Raw genomic sequence first — 20852 nt, 5'->3', positions numbered from 1 at the left:
ACCTAAGTAACAATAAAAGATTTCAAAGGCAAATATAGAACAGATCACTTAAAAGGTAGAGAAACTTAAAATCTGTTAGCAAAGGCAGTTCAAAATCCTAAGAAACCTTGTCTTCTTAACAAAGAGAAAAGCCACATTCAAGTTTTGCAACAGCTTACTTTTAAAATTTATTTACTCAAAATTATTTTAAACTTAGTCAATCCTGACCATGAACAAAACTCTTTTCTTGGGGTCCACTTTCCATAAACCTTCCATCACTTAACTCAGTTTAGCACAATTCTGACTTTCAAGTTGTCTAATATCTGGAGAGATTAATTTTAGATAGACATTCCTAAGAGATAATTATTTTTTTAACGTTCACCTAAAGCTCTTATCTCATTTGCATTTTCTTAAAAGTTTCTTCACATCAAGTTACTTTCCTTGAAGACAAATTCGCAACAGATATTAACAAGATTTTATTTAGCTTATATTAAACCTAGGCACAATAAAAGTATTATACCTGATGACTCTAATGACATGTCTGTATTAATTAGATCAACAAACATTAATACTGAATATGTCTCAGTTCACGTGAACCTGAAACTCATTTAGCTTAATTTTTCTTGTATTTAGAATTGTTTGGTTTGTAAGCGCTTACTTTTCTTTAAGCCAATTAAATAGAGCTCATCCACAAGTCAACCTCAGCAATGTTATCCGAAGACAAAGACACATACGAGGACACAAGCACACAGAGACATCACAGTTCTCATTTCAAAATTTCAGCCCTGAGTCAGGTACAGCAATGTAAAACCCATTAGTTTACAAAAAGAGGTTGGATTAAAATTAGGTTTCTGGCAGATGGAACAAATCAAGCTCACTTGTCTAGATGGATGAATTTTTATAGAAAATACACTTAGGTTTTTTATTTAGCCTTGACAAGTCAATTTTTAAATTACTTTACCCTCTTTTCAAAGTTTGCATTTTAAAAAGATGGCAGAGATGAGGGTTCCTGAGAAGAGCAGATAGGACATTTGCATCTCAAAGATACAGGCAAGTTTTTCCTAGGATGACTTTGTTTCCCCTTTAATATTTACAAGCCTCTTAAGATAAATAGGGAAGGTAGTCAATCCACCTGTTCCCCACTGTCAAAGTTACCTGCGGCTCCTGTGGGGAAATTAGAACCTGACGCCTCAAGTCCAAGGGAGTCCCCCTGGCCTCTTACAGGATGTCAGCGCAAGGGAAACTGCCCTGCTGCGGAAGCGGCTCCCAGTCCGAATTGGGTGCCCTGTGGAGTCTTAGCTGGTGATATTAAATCAGGCTCCTGTGCTCCAAGGGTTAACAAAGAAACTTCTATTTGATACCCACGGGTAGGGCAAACAGGAGGCAGTGAATATCATGGCGGCATGCGGGGTGGGCAGTTGGAACAACTGCCGGTACAGCCTGCTCTTTTGCAAAACACTTTTAACTGCGAGATCCTGTAATAATTGAGTGAGCCATTCAGGGGCCATTGCTCTTCTGATCTTACATATTGGGTCCACATCCTATTACAATGGTACATCATGTCTTTCTTAGTCAGAGGCCGGGGTCTTTCTTAGTCAGAGGCTCCCGGCTATGTTTAGCCCATTTATCTAATATACGCTCCAAAGGGCTCTCCTTCGGGATGGATGGAGTATTTCCTATTTTTTATAAGTTTGATAACACCGAAACACAAAAGACGCAAACAAATTCCAACACAAAAGGCCCGAACAATTTCTAGCATCGATGCACGCAAAACCAAGACCAAAACCAACGGTTCGCAAATCAGATAGACTTACCCTACAAAACCAACAAATTAGTTCCCAAATCAGGTAGACTTACCCTACAAAACCAACGAACTAGTTCCCTACCAAACCGGTCCCAAATCAGGTAGAGTCTGACGACAAGTCCCCCCTCCAACAGGGTACCTCAATCAAACAAACTGGCTTATCCCATAAAGGAAAAGCCCAAACTGAGAGGGGAATATCTTCCGGGTGTGCACACCGGAGCGACTTACCCTACAGACTCAAGTTCCCCAACTCGCGACACAAAAGGATACACAAAACCAAAACAAGATCAAGACCACAACCAACGAACCAGTTACCAAATTGGGTAGACTTACCAATCTCTACAAAATCGAGTCCGTGGACTCGCAGAAGTTGGTCGGTTCCTTGTTTCAACTGCCAAGCGCTGGGGTAGGTGGTGCCGCTTCAGGGAATTTTGAAGGGAAGACCCTCAGGACAAATGGTCCTGGCAGCAGCCAGGGCCTTGTCCCAGTGTTCCTGACCGGGCCCGGCTGGCCAAGCCAAGCTTGTTACCGAGTCCAAGCTCGCTCTGCTCGCTGCACAACAGGCCAATAAATTGGAGACAAGGTGCTGAGGCAAGGAATATGACTTTATTTGGAAAGCTGGCAGACAGAGAAGATGGCTGAAGTCTCAATATTTTAAATATTTTGACTAAATATTTTGACCAAAATCTCAAAATAACCATCTTATTGGGGTCTGGATGCCAGCTTGGATGCACAGAGAGGGGGAGGAGATGAGGAAGTAAAGTAAAAAGGCCATAAGTTTTGCAAATATCACCTGGAATGGCCAGCCTCGGGGAGGGGATGTGTTCATTTCTTCTTTCTTGTAGCCATCCACAGGTGGAGAGGGTCCGGATGTTTGCCTGAACAAAGGCACTTTGGTTTAACATTCAGGCAGAGGGGCAGGGTTCCCCGAGGCAGGCCATTATGTACAGACAGTATCCTTTTAGTGAACAAAAGCATCGGAAAGCAAAGGTTAAAGTAAAAGAAACAGATCCAACATGTAGTCAGGTTTGGCTCTTCCCTGTTATAACTGTTATACTCTGATGCTTTTACAAAATGAAGATCTTCAAGATGATCCATAAAAAGGACTTTTTGACAAATATAAGTTTCTGATGACTTTTAGATCATACTACTAAACTGGGTAAGAAATTACAAAACTAATAGAAAACCTGATGGCTTCATCTAGATCAACAGGAATTAATCACGTGGAACTGAATGATAAATACAATTTATAATTTTATGCCTTTTTGTCTGAAATATTAGTGACTTTTAATCTTTGTCTTCCAGAAAAACTTTCCTCTTATGCTAACTATGATATACAACATGTTGATAAAGTTTACCTTTGTAAACAAAGATGAAACATTATCTTTTTCTCTCTACCTGATCCCCCCCAGGATTTGGCTTCTCCAACTGGCTCCCCTCTGGACTTGATGGCTTACTGCCATCCAGATTACAACTAGTTATACTAATCATTGTTTTAATTTGTTCTCTCTTTGTTGTTTCAAACTGTTTGTTTTGTATCTCTCTGCTGTACTATGACCTTATTAATGTTACTAGCTATATTACGGACATTCTATTTTACAAAATTGTTGTCTTGGGACTTCCCTGGTGGCACAGTGGTTGAGAATCCGCCTGCCAGTGCAGGGGACAAGGGCTCGAGCCCTGGTCCGGGAAGATCCCACATGCCGCGGTGCAACTAGCCTGTGCGCCACAACTACTGAGCCTGCGCTCTAGAGCCCGCGAGCCAACAACTACTGAGCCCGTGAGCCACAACTACTGAAGCCCGTGCGCCTAGAGCCCATGCTCTGCAACAAGAGAAGCCACCCAATGAGAAGCCCACGAACCACAACGAAGAGTAGCCCCCACTCGCTGCAGCTAGAGAAAAGCCTGCGTGCAGCAACAAAAACCCAATGCAGCCAAAAATAAAAAATATTTTTATTAAAAAAAAAAAAAGATTGTTGTCTCTTGCATTACCTGACGTGTAAACAGGCCTCTGACAAAATTAATGGTGGCTAAACATCTTGAGGCAACTGATCACATATATCACTCCATGTAGAATAACTGTACTAGTACAACTTTAGATATGGAAAGAACCGATAAAGGAAAACATTTCCTGGATCGTAATAAACTAGTAAGACAGATGATCCAGAGAATTTTAGGTTATCAACAGGGCCTGATCCAAAAATAGCATGTTGAATGGCCTATCAACAAAATCCTCGTCTGACCTACACATGAGATTTCCTAATACCGTGGGACAAATTGGTCACCAAATGCCCTCCAAACCTTGGTCGAATTTATGACCAAGAGAGGGTGCTGTGGAAGGGAACGCTGTCTGCCATTCCAGCTCTACACAGACCAAGCCTGCATCAGCCACTGCAGCTACGCCACCACGGTGCACCCTGAGGGGAAATCAGGATGGAGAAGAACAGCAAGCTTTCTGTGCTCTGGATACTAGCCTTAGATAGACGGTTAAGATGCGTATCTAAGGAATAATTTCAACGAGCCCAGACTCTTGCATCTTCCCCTACATAGGAAAGTACTAAAATCATTAACTTGAGATGTCTTTTCTTTGTGATTAGCAGTAATATTTTAATGTTCGACTACATGTTTTTCTTCCAGCAAAAAACTCCTATATATCCTGGCTCCTTTTCTACCTCTTCAGAGCAGTTCTTCAGAGCTACAGTCCTCAGTAAGGTCCCCGCAGAAAACTTCACTTGAAACCTTCAGGCTGTGCATCTTTCTTCTGTCAACACCTGTAACTTCAAGGAGTTATGATCCTGATAGACACTAGTTTTATATCTAACTCAGCCATCAAATTATCTTTAGCTATCTTTCAGATAGTTTTTAAATAGCTTTTCAGATGCTTTTGAACCAGTAATAACAACTAACTGGTTCCCTAATTAACGAGTTAAAGAAAATCTGTAGTATGTGTTCAGTTTTTATGTACGTGACAGTCATCATCTACCTTTTTGAAAACTATAGTTCAATCACACATCATGACCAAAAGCAAACTCTAGATTCAGGAGTGCAGTTTAATTAATTTATATTTTATAAACCATTATAGCATCTACATCCACTTGAAAAGCAGTGGTTATCATAAGGCCATGACACGTTATTTAGTCAACCTACAGAGTGCTCAGAATACAGAAACACCAAAAGACTCCTCGAAACCACCACCAAGACCCCAGGGCTCTGCAGCCTTCTGGTGAGACACCAAAACCGACTTTTCCAACTGAATCTTCCTAACGTGAATAATGTGTTTCATAACCCACCCCTAACAACAGAAGGGAAAATGTCATCCCCAATTGACCAGCATTTGACTCACAAACACCCTATATCAAACAGTCTCCACCCCCAACAGCTTGATTTCCCTCATTCCTGCTCTGAGAAAAGACCCGTGTGTGTGGTGGGGATTCGGGGTGGATTTGGAGCTTTTAGAAAACTATTCAATTCCCAAAAAGAGAACAAGGGGGATATGGGTAAATCAGTAACAGCTTAAGGCAGCTGATAACATGGACAGAATCTTAAAGGTTCTACAAATTGCCCCCACCCCCCACAGCCAGCTCGAAATTACCAATCCACCTAGACTTCTCATTTGTGTACCGCCTAGAACAACAAATATCAAACACTTCTCCCTAAGCTTAATAGTTATCAGTCATCTATACTTCAGTGTAAATTAGTTTACTCCAGAGTGGCTTCCTCTTAGCTTCCAAAAGCACCACTGAAAAGCACAGGTGCTGACATGGGGGATTAGAATGAGAGCCCTAGGACTTCCAGGGTGGCGCAGTGGTTAAGAATCCACCTGCCAACGCAGGGGACACGGGTTCAAGCCCTGGTCCAGGAAGATCCCACATGCCACGGAGCAACTATGCCCGTGTGCCATGACTACTGAGCCTGCGCTCTAGAACCCGCGAGCCACAACTACTGAAGCCCACATGCCTGGAGCCCATGCTCCGCAGCAAGAGAAGCCCCCGCGATGAGAAGCCCCCGCAATGAGAAGCCCATGCACCACAAGGAAGAGTAGCGCCCGCTCACCACTAGAGAAAGCCCGCAGGCAGCAATGAAGACCCAACACAGCCATAAATAAATAAATAAAAATATTTTTTAAAAAAAGAATGAGAGCCCAGATGTATCAAGTAAGTGTGTACTGCTTTCGAACAGATCACTGGGGCTTGGCTTCCCTGGGCGCTGTGCCTCTGCTCTCCAGATCCTATTCTGGCTGCATTCCGCAGGGAGCCCCACCACTATGTAAATGAAATGTCTCTCTGCTCCCCTTGCTGGAAAATCCTCAGCTGCAGCAGGAGACGTCTGCACCATGACAGCGATGTGACTGAAGGGGCCAGAGCAGGTTCTGAGTAATCACAGACTAATCACATTTTAATTACGTTGGCAATCAGTGAGTTCTTTAAAAAAAAAAAAAATTAAACACTCATTAAGTGCAACACAGAAACAGAAATGATTTTGCAAATGGCAGAAGCCCAGATAGGTTAGACTGATGACTTGATTTCCCACTTCTTAAAAAATTTAAAAACTCATCAGAGGGCTTCCCTGGTGGCACAGTGGTTGGGAGTCCGCCTGCCGATGCAGGGGACGCGGGTTCGTGCCCCGGTCTGGGAAGATCCCACATGCCGCTGAGCGGCTGGGCCCGTGAGCCATGGCCGCTGGGCCTGCGCTTCCGGAGCCTGTGCGCCGCAACGGGAGAGGCCAAAACAGTGAGAGGCCCGCGTAACGCAAAAAAAAAAAAAAGAAAAAAAAAAACTCAACAGAAAGTTAAGTGCAGCTCTTAAAACAGGCAGGACATGACAATAAACAGAGCCTTCTGAAAAACAGGCTCCTGCCTCCATTCCAATTTAGAAAATTTGAAATAGGATGACTCAATAGGGGGCAAAGGAGAAAATGCAGTCCTCAAAATCAGCCAGACCTGAATTACAAGGTGGTCCTACCCTAAGCAAGTCCGTAACCTTGTCAGCTACCACTTTCTCATCTGAATACCTTGCTGTAAGGAGCCAGGGAAAAGCGGTAGAGGAAATGTCTGGCACTTAGTAGACATTCAATAAAGGACTGCTACTATTTCACCAAGTGTTAATAGCACAAATCCTTTTAATCAAAGTAGATAACATTTAAATGAGAGTTTCATGCAATGACATTACTTCCTCATTCAAAAAGATGGCAACAGTAATTTTTAATTACATATTCCCTAAAGGAAGAATTTGATACAAGTGCTTCTTTAATCCCAGTCACTGTTTTTCCAATTCAAACACCTACCTTGTCATTATTTTCAGCGTTAACCTGCTGGAGTGATCTCCCAGCGGCCACGATCCTCCATCTTGAAGTAGCGGCCACGATCCTCCATCTTAAAGTAAGAGTAACCTAATCTTGCTGTTTAAAATGGTGGTTCTCAAATTTAAGTTGAATTAGAACCACCTGGAGGGTCTGTTAAACCACACCTCGCTAAGCCCGCCCCTGGAGGGCCTAATTCAGTAGGCCTGGGTGAGGTCCAAGACTCTGCATCTCCAGCAAGTTCTCAGGTGACACTGATTCTGATGGTCTAGGCCCACACTCAAACCAGTGCTTTGAAGAGACCAACCCTTCCCTTCTCGGCTGAGACATGACAACAGGGGACGGTACAGGACAGACTCTCACATTCCCAGAACATCTGCTGAGAACTCTGGGACACGACTCTTTCTGCTGGAAAGATACAGTAGTAGGAGGCACTGGCAGCCATCTTGTGGCCATGAGGGAGAGCCTGTCTGAGACTGGAACCAACCCCAGAGGCAAGAGATATACTCATATAAAAGGGCTTGAGTCCTGGAGTCAAGGGCACGCCCAGAGTCAAGTCTTCCTGGGACTTTCCAGCTTTTATATTACAAGACACCCTTTTTTGCTTAGACAAGTTTGGCTCAGCAGTCCTGTTACTTACAAAAGAACCCTGAAAACCCTGTTGTTGGTTTTACTTGGTTTGTCTGTTTTGGCCCTCCATTTTGCTCCTAAATAGAAATCACCTAAACCTTTAAATTGTCCTCATTACCCCCAAGTCAAATGTCCAAGCCAATTCACCAACCAAAATAAAGGTAAAAAACAATGTTTGGGGAATGCAAACAACTCACCTACACAGAATACACATCTCCCGGAGTGTAACCTATGAATTTAATGTAATTTAATGTAATTCTAATCAAATCCCTGGAGAATGGCCAATTACAAGACCAGGAACTTTCCAAAATTCAGCAGGAACAATTGAGAAAATATAATGGGGAAAAATGTTATTCATCAGTAACACAGAAAATGTAATTCTGAGAACTAAACCAAAAAGGCAGATGTTTATAGAGAAAACCGTATAGCTCCGCAGGGGTGGGAGAAGGGGGATACGAAGCAAAGGAAAAGGGTAACATGTTTCTGGCCAGAAAAACTCAATATTGTAAAGCTATGAGGTATTCCCAAACTAATTTACAGTATTTGAAACTCTCATACAAATCAATAAAAAAAAAATCTAAAAACCTCAATAAAAATGGGAAAATGGGCAAAGGAAATGAGGAAGCGGTTAACACAAGAAAAACAACTAGGCAATAAAGATATAAAACACATGAAGCGTGCTCGGCCAACAGCACTGTTGGGAAGGACAGGGAACCAGGAGCGCAGGGCTGTGTTTTGGGCGGGGCAGGGGGTGGGGAGGTTGGTGATGGGATCATCTGTGTTCACATCTCAAAAATACGCAGTTTTGACCCCAAAACTTCACTTCCAGAAACTTACCCTAAAGAAATAATAAGGGAGAGCTCAAGAATGTTCATTACAGGATTATTTTTAATAGAGAAAAAAGGAAGGGAGAGGGTGGAGGAGGGAAGAAATGAAAGAAACTGAAAAGCTGAACAAATGTTTGTTGCCTGGATAGAGATTGAAAGAGGCATTTGTTGTACTTCTGTGAACTGCATTCATCCTTTAAGAAATATGTTATTTAAAAATCACTGCCATCGGGCTTCCCTGGTGGCGCAGTGGTTGAGAGTCCGCCTGCCGATGCAGGGGACACAGGTTCGTGCCCCGGTCCGGGAAGATCCCACATGCCGCAGAGCGGCTGGGCCCGTGAGCCATGGCCGGAGCCTGTGCTCCACAACGGGAGAGGCCACAACAGTGAGAGGCCCGCGTACCGCAAAAAAAAAAAAATCACTGCCATCACCTTCCAAATGTGCAAATAACCCCATTATTTAAAACTCTTTCTGGAATCATCTTTTATTTAAACAACAACTAGCCTAAGATTAGGTACATATATTATGGTACAATGGAATATTAATATATGTTCAATGGCCTAGATTTACATAAAGTACACCCACAGTTACGGAAAGAGCAGACTATAAAATAGCACGTATAGTGTAAAGTAGATTCGCCACAAGGATATCTTGTACAGAATAGGGAAATATAGTCATTATTTTGTAATAACTATAAGTGGAGTGTCAGCTATAAAAATATTGAATCACTATGTTGTACACCTGAAACTAATATAATATTGTAAATCAACTATACTTCAAATTTTTTTAAATAGCATGTATAGAATAGAATGTTATATTCTTATATACATTTTTATATTCATTTTTATATATTTGCAAAGAAAGGTCTAAAGAATATACACAAAACATTTAACAGTGACTGGGTTATGACCGGGTAGCAGGATTGTAATTTTTGTTTTCCTCTTTTCCTATATCTGTATTTTCTCCAGTTGCTAAAATTATTATACATCCTTTTAATTATAAGAAAAAGAAACAACATAAATGTTAATTTTTGTAAGAGGAAAAAAAGTGACATATGAGTTCAGGTGCTAATGCAGCAAAGGACAAGAAATCATCTTTTCCCTTTCCTGTGAAAAGGGAATAGAATAGAATGCAACAGTACACTGCTAATTCCTCCAAATGGTACTTAGTGGAGGTAATTAAAAGAAACTATCCCTGTGACCACTACCACCTGGCATTCATTTAATTCTTCATTCAATCATTCACTTGCTGATCACCTCCCATGGGCCAGACACACTGATGGAAAAGTTACTTTAAAAACGTCTGTTCTTCTATAAAATCCAGTGCAGAATGCATTTGGTGAGTTAGGGTGGTTTATGCTTTTTTCATAATTAAAATTTTCACCTCCCACTGCCCTTAGATTCTGCATATCCCATATGTGATTTCTCATAGTGCATCACTGTCTCCTTCCCCACCCTCACCCATAAGTGCCGAAATTTGGGAGCAATGAGAAGTAAAGCCATAGAGTTTGGCCCAGAGTGCCTTTAAATTCAAGGGTGCTCAAAAACATCATCATGACATCCTATTCAAGGATGCAACTCAAAAACGAGGAACATGTGCAGGTCACTCTGAGTTCAGTAAGCCTGAGGAGAGGATGTGGCTGTTCTGTATAATTAATGACCATCTCTGAGAGAACGGTTGGTCCCTCCAAGCTCCATCAGAAGACAGGAAACCCTAATGATCAGACTCTCCTTCCCTCTGCAGCCAAATACCTTGGCAGCTTTACAGCGGCCCCATCTTGTGGTTTATTCTTTCTGCAAGAACTCACCTTCCCTAAAGAAGAGTCCATTACTGAAAATCAAGGAAGGAGTGAACTGATGGACATGTAACACATAATAAATCCTGCTCGTGAATTATTGAATAATGCTTGTCCATAACAGCTTTTAATGTTTCAAGCAAGCCAATGATTTCCAAAAAGTAATACAAGACCCTTTAGATGAATGTGGAAGTCGGGAGAACTACAGCTCATCCTTTTCTAGTCTAGTTGGATTAAAACAACTTCAGTGAAGAAATTCCTATTTTATATAAAAGAAGAAGAAAGTTTCCCTCCCCCTCTCTGTCTCTAGAGCTATATCAATACATATGTGTTAGGTCTGGTAAGACCATTAATGAGTAGAGCTACAGCCATACGATCATAGGAGCCAATGCTGTTATGGTAAATTTAATGAAATCCAATTATTATTTACTTGATACTTTCTAGGCACGGGACACCACAAGCTTTATAAAAGTAAAATAGCCTCTGTCCTCCATGAGCTCCCAGTCAGCTGGGAGACACAGGTATTTACCCAACTAATTTTATCTCAAGATGAATCTGATACCTCTAATAACAGAACAAACACTACGTTACAGTGGCTGCAGGCACGGGCTCTGCAGGTAGGCTGCTTGGGTTGGAATTCTGGTTCTACGTCTCACCAGCACAGTGACCCTGTGAAGTTACTTTGCCTTCTCTGCCTCAGTTTCTTCATCTGTGGCATGGAGATAATAACGGTACCTACCTCATAGGGTTACTGTGAAGATGAAACGTGACACAAGTGGAAGGATTGTTAATATTGGTATAATTACTACCAGCATGTGAGGTAAAGAGGGACCAATTATGACAAGAACCTGGGGAAGTGGTCCAGAGAAATGGAATCTGTGGCCAAGTTCTGAATAACAATGAGGATTTTAGTGTGCCGTGATGGGAAAGAAGGGGCAATTCGCAGCTAAGGATTAGCCTGAACGAAGGCCTGGAAGTAAGGAGAAGACGGTTGAGGACAGATGAGCAGGCTGGTGGTGTGGTACCATAGCAGGCACGTGAGCTGTAGGTCTGGGGCTGCAGAGGAGATAACACTGAGAGACAAGCAGGCTGGGACGTGACCACAGGAGCTGCCGGCTGCCGGGCTCTGACCCTGTAGGCAAGCACAGCCCGAGAAGAAGGGTATCACAGGGCTGAAGAACATGGATTCTGACTTTGAATCTTGGCTCCACCTCTGAAGAGCTATGTGACCTTGGGCAAGGTTACCTAATCTTTCTGTGCCTCTGTTTTCTCACCTGTAAAATGGGTGTGGTGAGGATTAAATGAGTGCTTAGGTAAAGTGCTTAGAGCCCTAGTCGGCACAGAGCGACATATGTAAGTGTTTGCTGATGGAAGGCTCCCCATGGGCCTATGGCACCTCTTCCTGCCATCCTGACAGCCCTTCAGAAAATGATCATGAGCAACAACAGGGTCAAGGTTATAAGACTGCTTTTCAACTCTTCAAAAATACCACCACGAAAATAAATGCTCTCTTTTGGACAAAAACGTTCATGGTCCACGTTGAAATTTCACCTCAGTTGATAGACAGAGTCAGAGCTGGCACTAAACTGAGGTACACACACTACCAGGTGACATGACTGAGTCCGCCCAAGACTTCCTCAGGTCACCCTGGCCTATGCAAAGTGGCCAAGTGCACCACTTATGAGAAGCTGGGATCTGTGCTAACTTTAAATGATGGCAAAGGTTTTAATATTCGGGAGTGGGAGGGAAGGGCACGAACCGAATGTACAATCACGACTGCTCAGACAATCCCTAAGTCAAGAACTTACTTCCAGATCCATCCTTGACTCTAGGTCCTTCAGGCTTGGCTTCAGAAATAATGTTCGCGTTGGCGTTATTCTCCATCTCGATCACAAAGTCACTGTCCTCCTCAAACTCAGGGTGGCTAAAGATCCAATCCAGTGCTCTTTCCAGGTTACTATTCTAATAAAACAAAACATTCTTACAATGTATGCAGTCCCAGGGCCTCATTATATCCTGACCATTTGAACCAGAATGTCAAGCAGATAGGACAGGAGGCTTGAATTCATTAGTCCTAAGTGCCTCTGAGTAAGAAGCTCTGACCCTGCATATGAAACACACTTTCCGTGGACATTCTGCAAGTCTCCCAGCCGAAGTCTGTAACTGGATTCGCTGGAAAACAGCTCACAGCAGCAGGTCGGCACTGCAAAGCCCATATCAGTCTTAGCTCGGCATTTCTGTGGGCTGATGCTGATAATGATGGGAGGCAAAATGCCAAAGAGAAAGGCATCTGTTTCAGCGTAGCCTTTTCCAAAGCCACACTAATCGCACACGCCATCTTCTCTACCAACTGTATTTTGTGCAGATAACCATGCAGGGTAGAGGGAAGCCAACATGAGTACTGTGTCAGAGCTCCTCTCCTAAATGTTGGCAAGGTGGTTGAATTGCAGTAGAGACAAGACTGATGCCTTGATTAATGAAGACAACACTGGTTGGTTAAGTTACATTGTTTTAAACTGAACTCCATGTAATTCAAATCAATGGATCATAAAAACATTTCTGTCTTCTCCCTTTGTGGTATCACTTGGTGAGTTAAAGAATTTGTTTAGATGTAGTTAGAATCTCCAATTAAACAGTCAAGCAAGTAAAATAACTGGGGCATAAGCAAGTACCCCGCATACAACAAACTCTGGTTGAGACATTTCAAGCATTTTAAAGGGAAACAAATTTTTCCAGCCACACTGCCCGGAACCAGGAGAGAGCCGCTGTGACCTCAGCAAGGGACCTCAGCAGGCAACCAGTCAGGATAAGCAAGAAGGAATTAGGAGCAGATATCCACTCAAAAATGGATTATGGTGTCAAAAAAAAAAGTACTTTCCTCCCTCAATACTAAACAGATATCTGCACTGCAAAAGGAAAGGTTCCGTCTACCCTCCCGTTTCCTGGTCCCTTCTTTCCTGATAATATCAGGACTTCACAAATACCTGAAAAACTTTCTCTCTCTGTAGAGAGAAACAAAAGCAGAGAATTCCAAGGAGACTTCTCTATGAGGACTTTTGAGAGACACTGCTCCAAGGTCTTGGTATCAGAAAAGCACAATTTCTCCAAAAGAACTGCCTTATTGAACACAGAATCTCAAGCATCCCTCTTTGCTCTAAGGCCACAAGCAAGCTCCAAGTCAAGTCTCTGACCTCATGCTAATAAACATTAAGATGATACAGAGTTTCTTTCAGTTGGGTCAACTTGCCCCCAGTGTACTATCTCCCTCCTTCTTAAAATATCTCCTTATTCTTAAAATCTCTGTATGATTCCCTCAATCATTTATTTTAGCTTTATATATACTACACACAAATAAATCTTTGTGGGGCATGGTGGGGTATAGCATGAGACAGACATGATTCAAAACGATCAAAGGACATTGGAAAGTTTCAGTTGCTACTGACAAAACACAAACTACCTCCAACAAGAAGAAGGTGTTCACATACAGTCTCCCAGGCTTACCGTTGCTCGTAGTGCCTGAAGAGCCTGATTTCGATGGAATCCCATGGAGGTAATGAGAGCTACAGTTTCCTCCGGAGGTTGGTTATCCAGTCCAGCAGAGGCTCCAGCAGAAGCTGCTCCTCCATAACCCGGCATGGTCAGCGGCTCAGCAAAATCTGGGGAAAATAATCACACTCAGGCCCTTTTCTTTTTTGGGGGGTCTTGAAATAAACAACATTTTAGAGCTAAGAAGAAAAAATACCTAAAGTTAAAATAATCAAGACAGTCTGGTACTGGCATAAGGGTAAACATATAGATCAACAGACCAATCAAATAGAATTGAGAGTTCAGATATAAAACCACATACCTATGGTCAACTGATTTTCAACAAGGCTACCGAGACCATTCAAAGGGGAAAGGACAGTCTTTTCAACAAATAGTACTGGGACAACTACATATCCACATGCAAAAAAATAAAGTTGGACCCCTACCTTATACCATATGTAAAAATTAACTCCAAATGGATCATTGACCTAAATGTCAGAGCTAAAACTACAGAACTCTTAGAAGAAAGCATATGAGAAAATCTCTGTGACCTTGGGTTAGGCAATGGTTTCTCAGGTACACCAAAAGCACAAGTGACAAAAGAAAAAAACAAACAAATTGGACTTCATCAAAATTAAAAACTTTTGTGCTTCAAAGGACACCATCAAGAAAGTGAAAAGACAACCCACACAATGGGAGAAAATCATGTTATCTGATAAGGCACCTGTATCCAGAGCTCTTAGAATTCAACAATACAAATAACCTCATTAAAAATAGGCAAAGGATTTGAAGAGACATTTCTTCAAAGATACATAAATGGCCAATAAGCAGATGAAAAGACGTTCATCATTAGCCATTAGGGAAATGCAAATCAAAATGACAATGAGATACCACTTCTCATCCAATGGATTGGGTATAATAAAAACAATAACGAGGGTTGGTGAGGATGTGGAGAAACTGGAACCCTCATACATTGCTGATGGGAATGTTGTACAGCCACTGTTGAAAACAATTTGGTGGTTTCTAAGGAAGTCAAATGTGGAGTTACTATATGACACAGCAATTCCATTCAAAAGAAATGAAAACATGTCCACATAAAAATTTGTACACAAAATGTTTATAGCAGCATTACTTATAATAGCCAAAAAGTGGAAACAACCCAAATGTCTACCAACTGATGAAAGGAAAAATATAGTACATCCATACAACAGACTATTATTCAGCCGTAAAAAGGAATGAAGTACCAATACACGCTACAACATAGATGAACCTTGAAAGCATTATGCTAAGTGATAGAAGGCAAAAACAAAAGATCTCATATTGTATGATTACATTTATATGAAACATCCAAAACAGGCAAATCCACAGAGCCGGAAAGTCGGCTAGTGATTGTCGGGGGCTGGAGAGAGCAGGGGAAATGCGAAAGGGACTGCTATCGTGTACAGAATTTCTTTTTGGAAATTAACTGGTGATGGTGGCACAATTCTGCGAATCTACTAAAAAAAACACTGAAATGTACACTTTAAATGAGGAAATTATATGGTATGTGAATTATAGCTTAATAAAGTGGATAAAAGTAAAAGCTAACTAAATAGCCCCATTTCTTCATGCACATTTTTCTATCTCAGGTCCTCCTCATAGCTAGAAGTTTATCCCATATCTTTCCAATGGTCTTTTTGCTACTGAATTATACAATTTAAAGGGATGAATGAATCTCAACAAAGCTATTATTTAAAAAAGGATGTGGGCTTCCCTGGTGGCGCAGTGGTTGAGAGTCCGCCTGCCGTTGCAGGGGACGCGGGTTCGTGCCCCGGTCCGGGAGGATCCCACGTGCCGCGGAGCGGCTGGGCCCGTGAGCCGTGGCCGCTGAGCCTGCGCGTCCGGAGCCTGTGCTCCGCGACGGGAGAGGCCACAACAGTGAGAGGCCCGCGTACCGCAAAAAAAAAAAAAAAAAAAAAAAAAAAAAAAAAAAAAAAAAAGGAGGAAAGACAAAGATTGTGACTTTGCTACATGGGCAAAATAACCATCCCCCAGCCTCATGCAGCAGATTATGAGCTGAAAGGTCATTTTCTGGGACACATCCAGAGTTCACAGTAGGACCAAGGGTTAACATCACTGAGGATCACATCAGATTCCAAAGCCCTCCCATTTTCTGACCACCTACCTGGCTCTTCCATGTGAACAATGATCCAGTTGAAGGCCACTTCGGCTCCCATATTTCCAGTAAAATACACAGCCTTCCGACACGCTTCCAGAGGGAAACCCATCTCGGCCAGCTGCATCACCGATGACTCATCGATGTCTGATGCTACAGAGCACACAGGATATTCTGGTGTAAAAAAGTCAACCCTATTTCTTCTTGTCTTAGCTTCTCTTCGCCCCTTATCCACATGCTACCCAAAGAACGGGCTATTTTGTTTAACATGTACATGGTGGTTTAACTGTGTTTTGTTTTAAGCCATCCAAATATTAAGCTATTTGAGTTGAGTTTTAATTTTTTTTTGAGTTTTTTTTTGAGTTTTAATCTTTGACCTAAATAGGAACCATGGTAATTACCTGAACAATCCAAGCACTGAAAAACAACTCTCTAATTTCCTATGGGGCGATCTAGTGTATTCCCAGAACCATTTCAGTCTCTTACATCACTCTCAAGACCACTACAGCAGCCTCTCCTATGGACTGCTGAAATTTGAAGAGAAAAGCATTATCTACAGGCCAAAAAGCCTATTCCTTAAATCTCACAGAAGGTTATAGCAGGCCTTTAGATATATTAGCAATCAAAGAATGTAATCAGCTCTGAGAAATGGAGATGTTATGACAGAAGGAAAGAATGTGTTTGTTAATTGTATACATTTAAGATATTAAAAAAGATTGCTTTACAAACCTAACTTCGGTTTAGACACAGATTTTGTTTTCTTTTCACAATAATATATAGATATTGGTAGAGAGGTATGTGTTTATCGATACACAGACATAAATATAGATGTGTATGCACACATATACATGCTTGTATACATATGTATACTTGTACATGGGTGTGTATGTATGTCCGTGTGTGTGTACACATACACACCTACAAAGTGCTCTCAAATTATACCAAAGGTGGGGAGGGAACAGGAACACAAAACATACCCCTTATGTTTTCCATGTCCTGAGGTCTGTAATCTACTGAAAACTCTGCCAAAGACAGCAATCAGTAGAAGAACTGAAGAACAGAGACATCTTTTCTACAAAAATTGTACTGAAAATGTATTTACCAAAGTTCTCTCTCAAGAGGATATACAAAACATCCTATCAAGATAAAATTTTAAGAAAGCAATGATGTAGGACAGCAGTGATTCCCCAAATGTGTTCTAGAGAATCCTAGTGTTCTAAGAGAGATGTAATTACTGAACCACAAAACAAGGGACTTCCATGGTCAAATAAGTTTTTTAAACCTGCATTCTCAATTCTCTCTAGAAATTCACAGTGTGCATTAATGTAGTGAAAATTCTAAAGTCCTATAATAAAGACTCCTGCAGTAGGTTGGGATTAACACATACACACTACTATATATAAAACAGATAACCAACAAGGACCTACTGTACAGCACAGGGAACTATACTCAATATTTTACAGTAGCCTATAAAAGAATCTAAAAAAAGAATATATATATATATGTATAACTGAATCACTGTGCTATACACCTGAAACTAACACATTGTAAATCAACTATACTTCAGTCAAATAAAATATTAAAAATATTTTAGTAACAACAAAAAAGACTCCTGTGGTAAAGAAACTATGAAACTCTTTCTACAGAATACTTTTCAACACCTTGTAAAAGACCCTGTTCCCCAGAATGCAGTTAAAGTAATACAGCTTAATAAATGTATGCATGTATATAATAGCATATTAAATTGAAAATGTATAATTGCATTTTGGGGAAAATACAGTGAGCCATGCACAGGCAAAGAACAGTAGAAGGACAGATGCCAAATGTTAATAGTGGTTATAAATGAAACCAGAGATGACTGTTTTCACCAATCCATAATTTCTACATATCTTTTCACTTTAGAATAAGAAAATAATCAAAGTTATTCCTTTTAAATATCTGAGAAAGGTAGGATATAAATGTAAATTAACCCAAGATAATACTGTTTTCTCCTGCTGAACATAGGTTATTGCTGGTAAGACAGCAGGCTTAGATCGGGGGAAAATGGAAAATGGCTGAACACTCACGGTCAGACAGGCTCTGACACAGTTCCAACCACCCATCACCTCCCCTGGGGCAACATCCTGGAGGCCGGCTCTCTGCAGGGTCAGGGGCATCGAAACTCCTCACATTCCAGAAAAGGTCGAGTGACATGAAAAGTATGCTTGACGCCTAGCCCTGGCTCTGGTCCTAGCTCTTGGGTCTCTGAACTTTCCTAGGTCTCAGTTTTATCCTCTATAAAAGGTCACCTACTCTGCCCTTCTTACCGTGACATTCAAACAAGAATCTGGGCTTTGTATTAATAGTACAGTTAAATACAGTTGAAAGAATTTATGGAGTAATAAACTCAACATGACTCATGGTAACCATTCAAAAATATCGTTATCATTACAATCAGATTATTTACAGACGCAATGGTTCGCCCATGACGCTCGCTGACCCTAACAGCCTTTCCCAGCAATCAGCAAATCAAAATTGACCCAAGAAAGGAAACAGGGAGGTCTAAGCCATGTGATCAATCACGTAAAGCGTTTGCAAAGTAAAACACTTGAACTTCTAAATTAACAACAGTGTCTCCAGAAAGGCTTTGTAGACAAAAAGATTCAGAGTATTTTGTGTTACACACTCCTCCTTCCTGCTAATTAATATCTAAATATTCATTATAAATAGTTTATTTTTTTCATGTTCTTTAGAAAATCAAGAGTATCAACTCTCACAGGTAATTACAAGAACTAAACGACTACAAAATTGACAAACAATCAGATGGAACTAACGCCCTTAAGAGTATTAATTAATACTACCACGTCCTGTGGGTGGTATACCTTCATTATGTGTCCAGAAGCAGGAGTGGGAAAAGTGACAGGCCACTGTGCCATCACTGCAGAAGGAGGCCTACTCGGGGCCAAAGAGGGAAGAAATGGCATCATTATCCCCCATTCACACACGAGGAAACTGAGGCTCAGAGAAGTTAATGATTCTAGATCACACAGTCACAAATGACAGAGCTGAGATTCCAGCTCAGGGCTGCTTCGCTCTCACACTAATATTCACTCTCCTGAACCACAGGGCCACCTAATCACCATGTCACTGGTTTAGATTTGCTGCTACCTCAACTTGCAGACCAAGGACTGTGCCCACCCGGAAAAGCTGCACATACACAGGTACAGAACAATGCCCCTTTACTGAATCCCACAGATAAATGAGTTAGACCGGTAACAACAGTAGGACACTGAGAAAAAAACATAAAAGATACATACGGTCTATCAACTGGTTCATCAGGCGATCTGGAAATTAAACGACAGGGAGGGAAGTGAGACCAAACCATGGCAAAGTGTTCTGGAGAAAGAAAAAGAGTTAAATCCGGAGCACTTGCTCACCACCACCACCCTTTGAGATCCCACACTGTTGTCAGCCCCTCCATTCCCCCGTCAGACCACCCCAGCCTGCACGACATGAAGTCATTCCAGGAAGGAGGGAGAATACCAGGTTTCAGGCATTTAGAGCAGATAAACAGGATGCTCTGCTTATCATCTTATTGAACTAAATAATTTCTCTCCCTGTACTTCTAAGAACTCTGTATAATTACAAACCAAGGACTGTTACTGAACATGAGAGAGAGCAGGAGCAATGGTAATAAACCATCTTGTATTTCTCTGACACTCAAGACTGACCTCTTCTTTCTAGAACCTCTTTAATGAACCACCTGTACCCCACATAACCCAGGCTGCCCCACCTACAGGCCCCTTCCCTGCTCTCCCTGCTCTGTAATTTAGCATTTAGAGAATAATGTAACACAGGTGCCGATGCTGAATCCTAGCTTGCTCCTCCTGGATTCACCTTACTCCAACATGGTCACCAATAATATACACTGCTCAGCTGATGGAAATCCTGCGGTGGCAGGGCCCCCAGCCATCTGGCACTATTAGCTAATGTACCTAATTAACTCATTACGAAGGTGAACAGTAAACAGGTGGGCAAACAAAGCCAGAATGAAAGTGATTTCACCAGAGTAACTGAGCTAATAATGAAACCAAGATTTCTCCACGCTGCTTTTGGACTCACAAAGGCAATCATTTTTTGCATGTCCTTTTCCCTTTAAAAGTTAAGTATTTTGAACAAGGACTACTTTAAGGTTCAGAGAGTAAGAGAAACCCAAACCGCTCCCTTGCTATGAAGCAGTGACAAAGATGGGGAGGTGAGACATGGGCAAGATTTTTAAAACCAACACACATGGTTGAATTTCCCTTTTCGGTTCTCTAAAGGTACTCCAAGGATACAGCTCCCCCAGAACGAAGAGCCCACTGAAAACACACTCCTTCTCTTCCCCACAGGCCCATTAGGGGAAAGAGGGAGGCAGGGAGGGAGGCAAAGTCAGAGGCAACGTAACCTAAAAACTTTCTGGAGATTTGCTGCCCTCTGCCGCCAGTGATTTCCACGGGCCCGTTTCGACCACTCACGATGGGTCTCCGTGCCTCTTCCCATGACTACTGTAAGCTTACAGTTGCAGCCAGGCTTCACTTCTGTGTGTCCACAGTGGGTTGCAACACAGGAAGGCACCAAGGGACAAGGGAGTGGTGGAAGAAAAGGGACCATTCCAGCAGAGGAGTGGGGAGGGGTCGAGAAGGTCCTCCTGGCAGAAGATGGTACCTTTTGAGTCATCAGGAATAACTACGGGGGGGCTGATGTCCGGAAGTTCCTCCTCTCCTGGCTGTAACCCCCTGGCTCGGAGATGGTTGATATCAAGTAGGTCTGGCATATCAATAGAAACATCTGCAAAACGAGAGAGAGTATATTCACTGG

At 41.9% G+C, this 20852-nt stretch overlaps 1 protein-coding gene across 2 annotated transcripts in view; it reads right to left on the bottom strand.

The window, feature by feature from the left end:
- USP13 (ubiquitin specific peptidase 13) overlaps nucleotides 1-20852 on the bottom strand; it is a 119117-nt gene that overhangs the window by 12544 nt on the left and 85721 nt on the right. For both annotated transcript variants that reach the window (XM_032630784.1, XM_032630785.1), the window contains exons 15-19: nucleotides 20700-20822; nucleotides 19310-19336; nucleotides 16023-16166; nucleotides 13835-13989; nucleotides 12142-12295 (exon numbers count right to left, since the gene is read on the bottom strand). In XM_032630784.1, the coding sequence (XP_032486675.1) occupies nucleotides 12142-12295; nucleotides 13835-13989; nucleotides 16023-16166; nucleotides 19310-19336; nucleotides 20700-20822 (603 nt within the window). The remainder of the gene's footprint in view (nucleotides 1-12141; nucleotides 12296-13834; nucleotides 13990-16022; nucleotides 16167-19309; nucleotides 19337-20699; nucleotides 20823-20852) is intronic.

Source organism: Phocoena sinus, chromosome 4 (assembly GCF_008692025.1).
Source record: "Phocoena sinus isolate mPhoSin1 chromosome 4, mPhoSin1.pri, whole genome shotgun sequence".
Lineage (NCBI taxonomy): Eukaryota > Metazoa > Chordata > Mammalia > Artiodactyla > Phocoenidae > Phocoena > Phocoena sinus.
The sequence above is the reverse complement of the archived record's forward strand: the minus strand, read 5'-3'. Positions and strand labels throughout refer to the sequence as shown.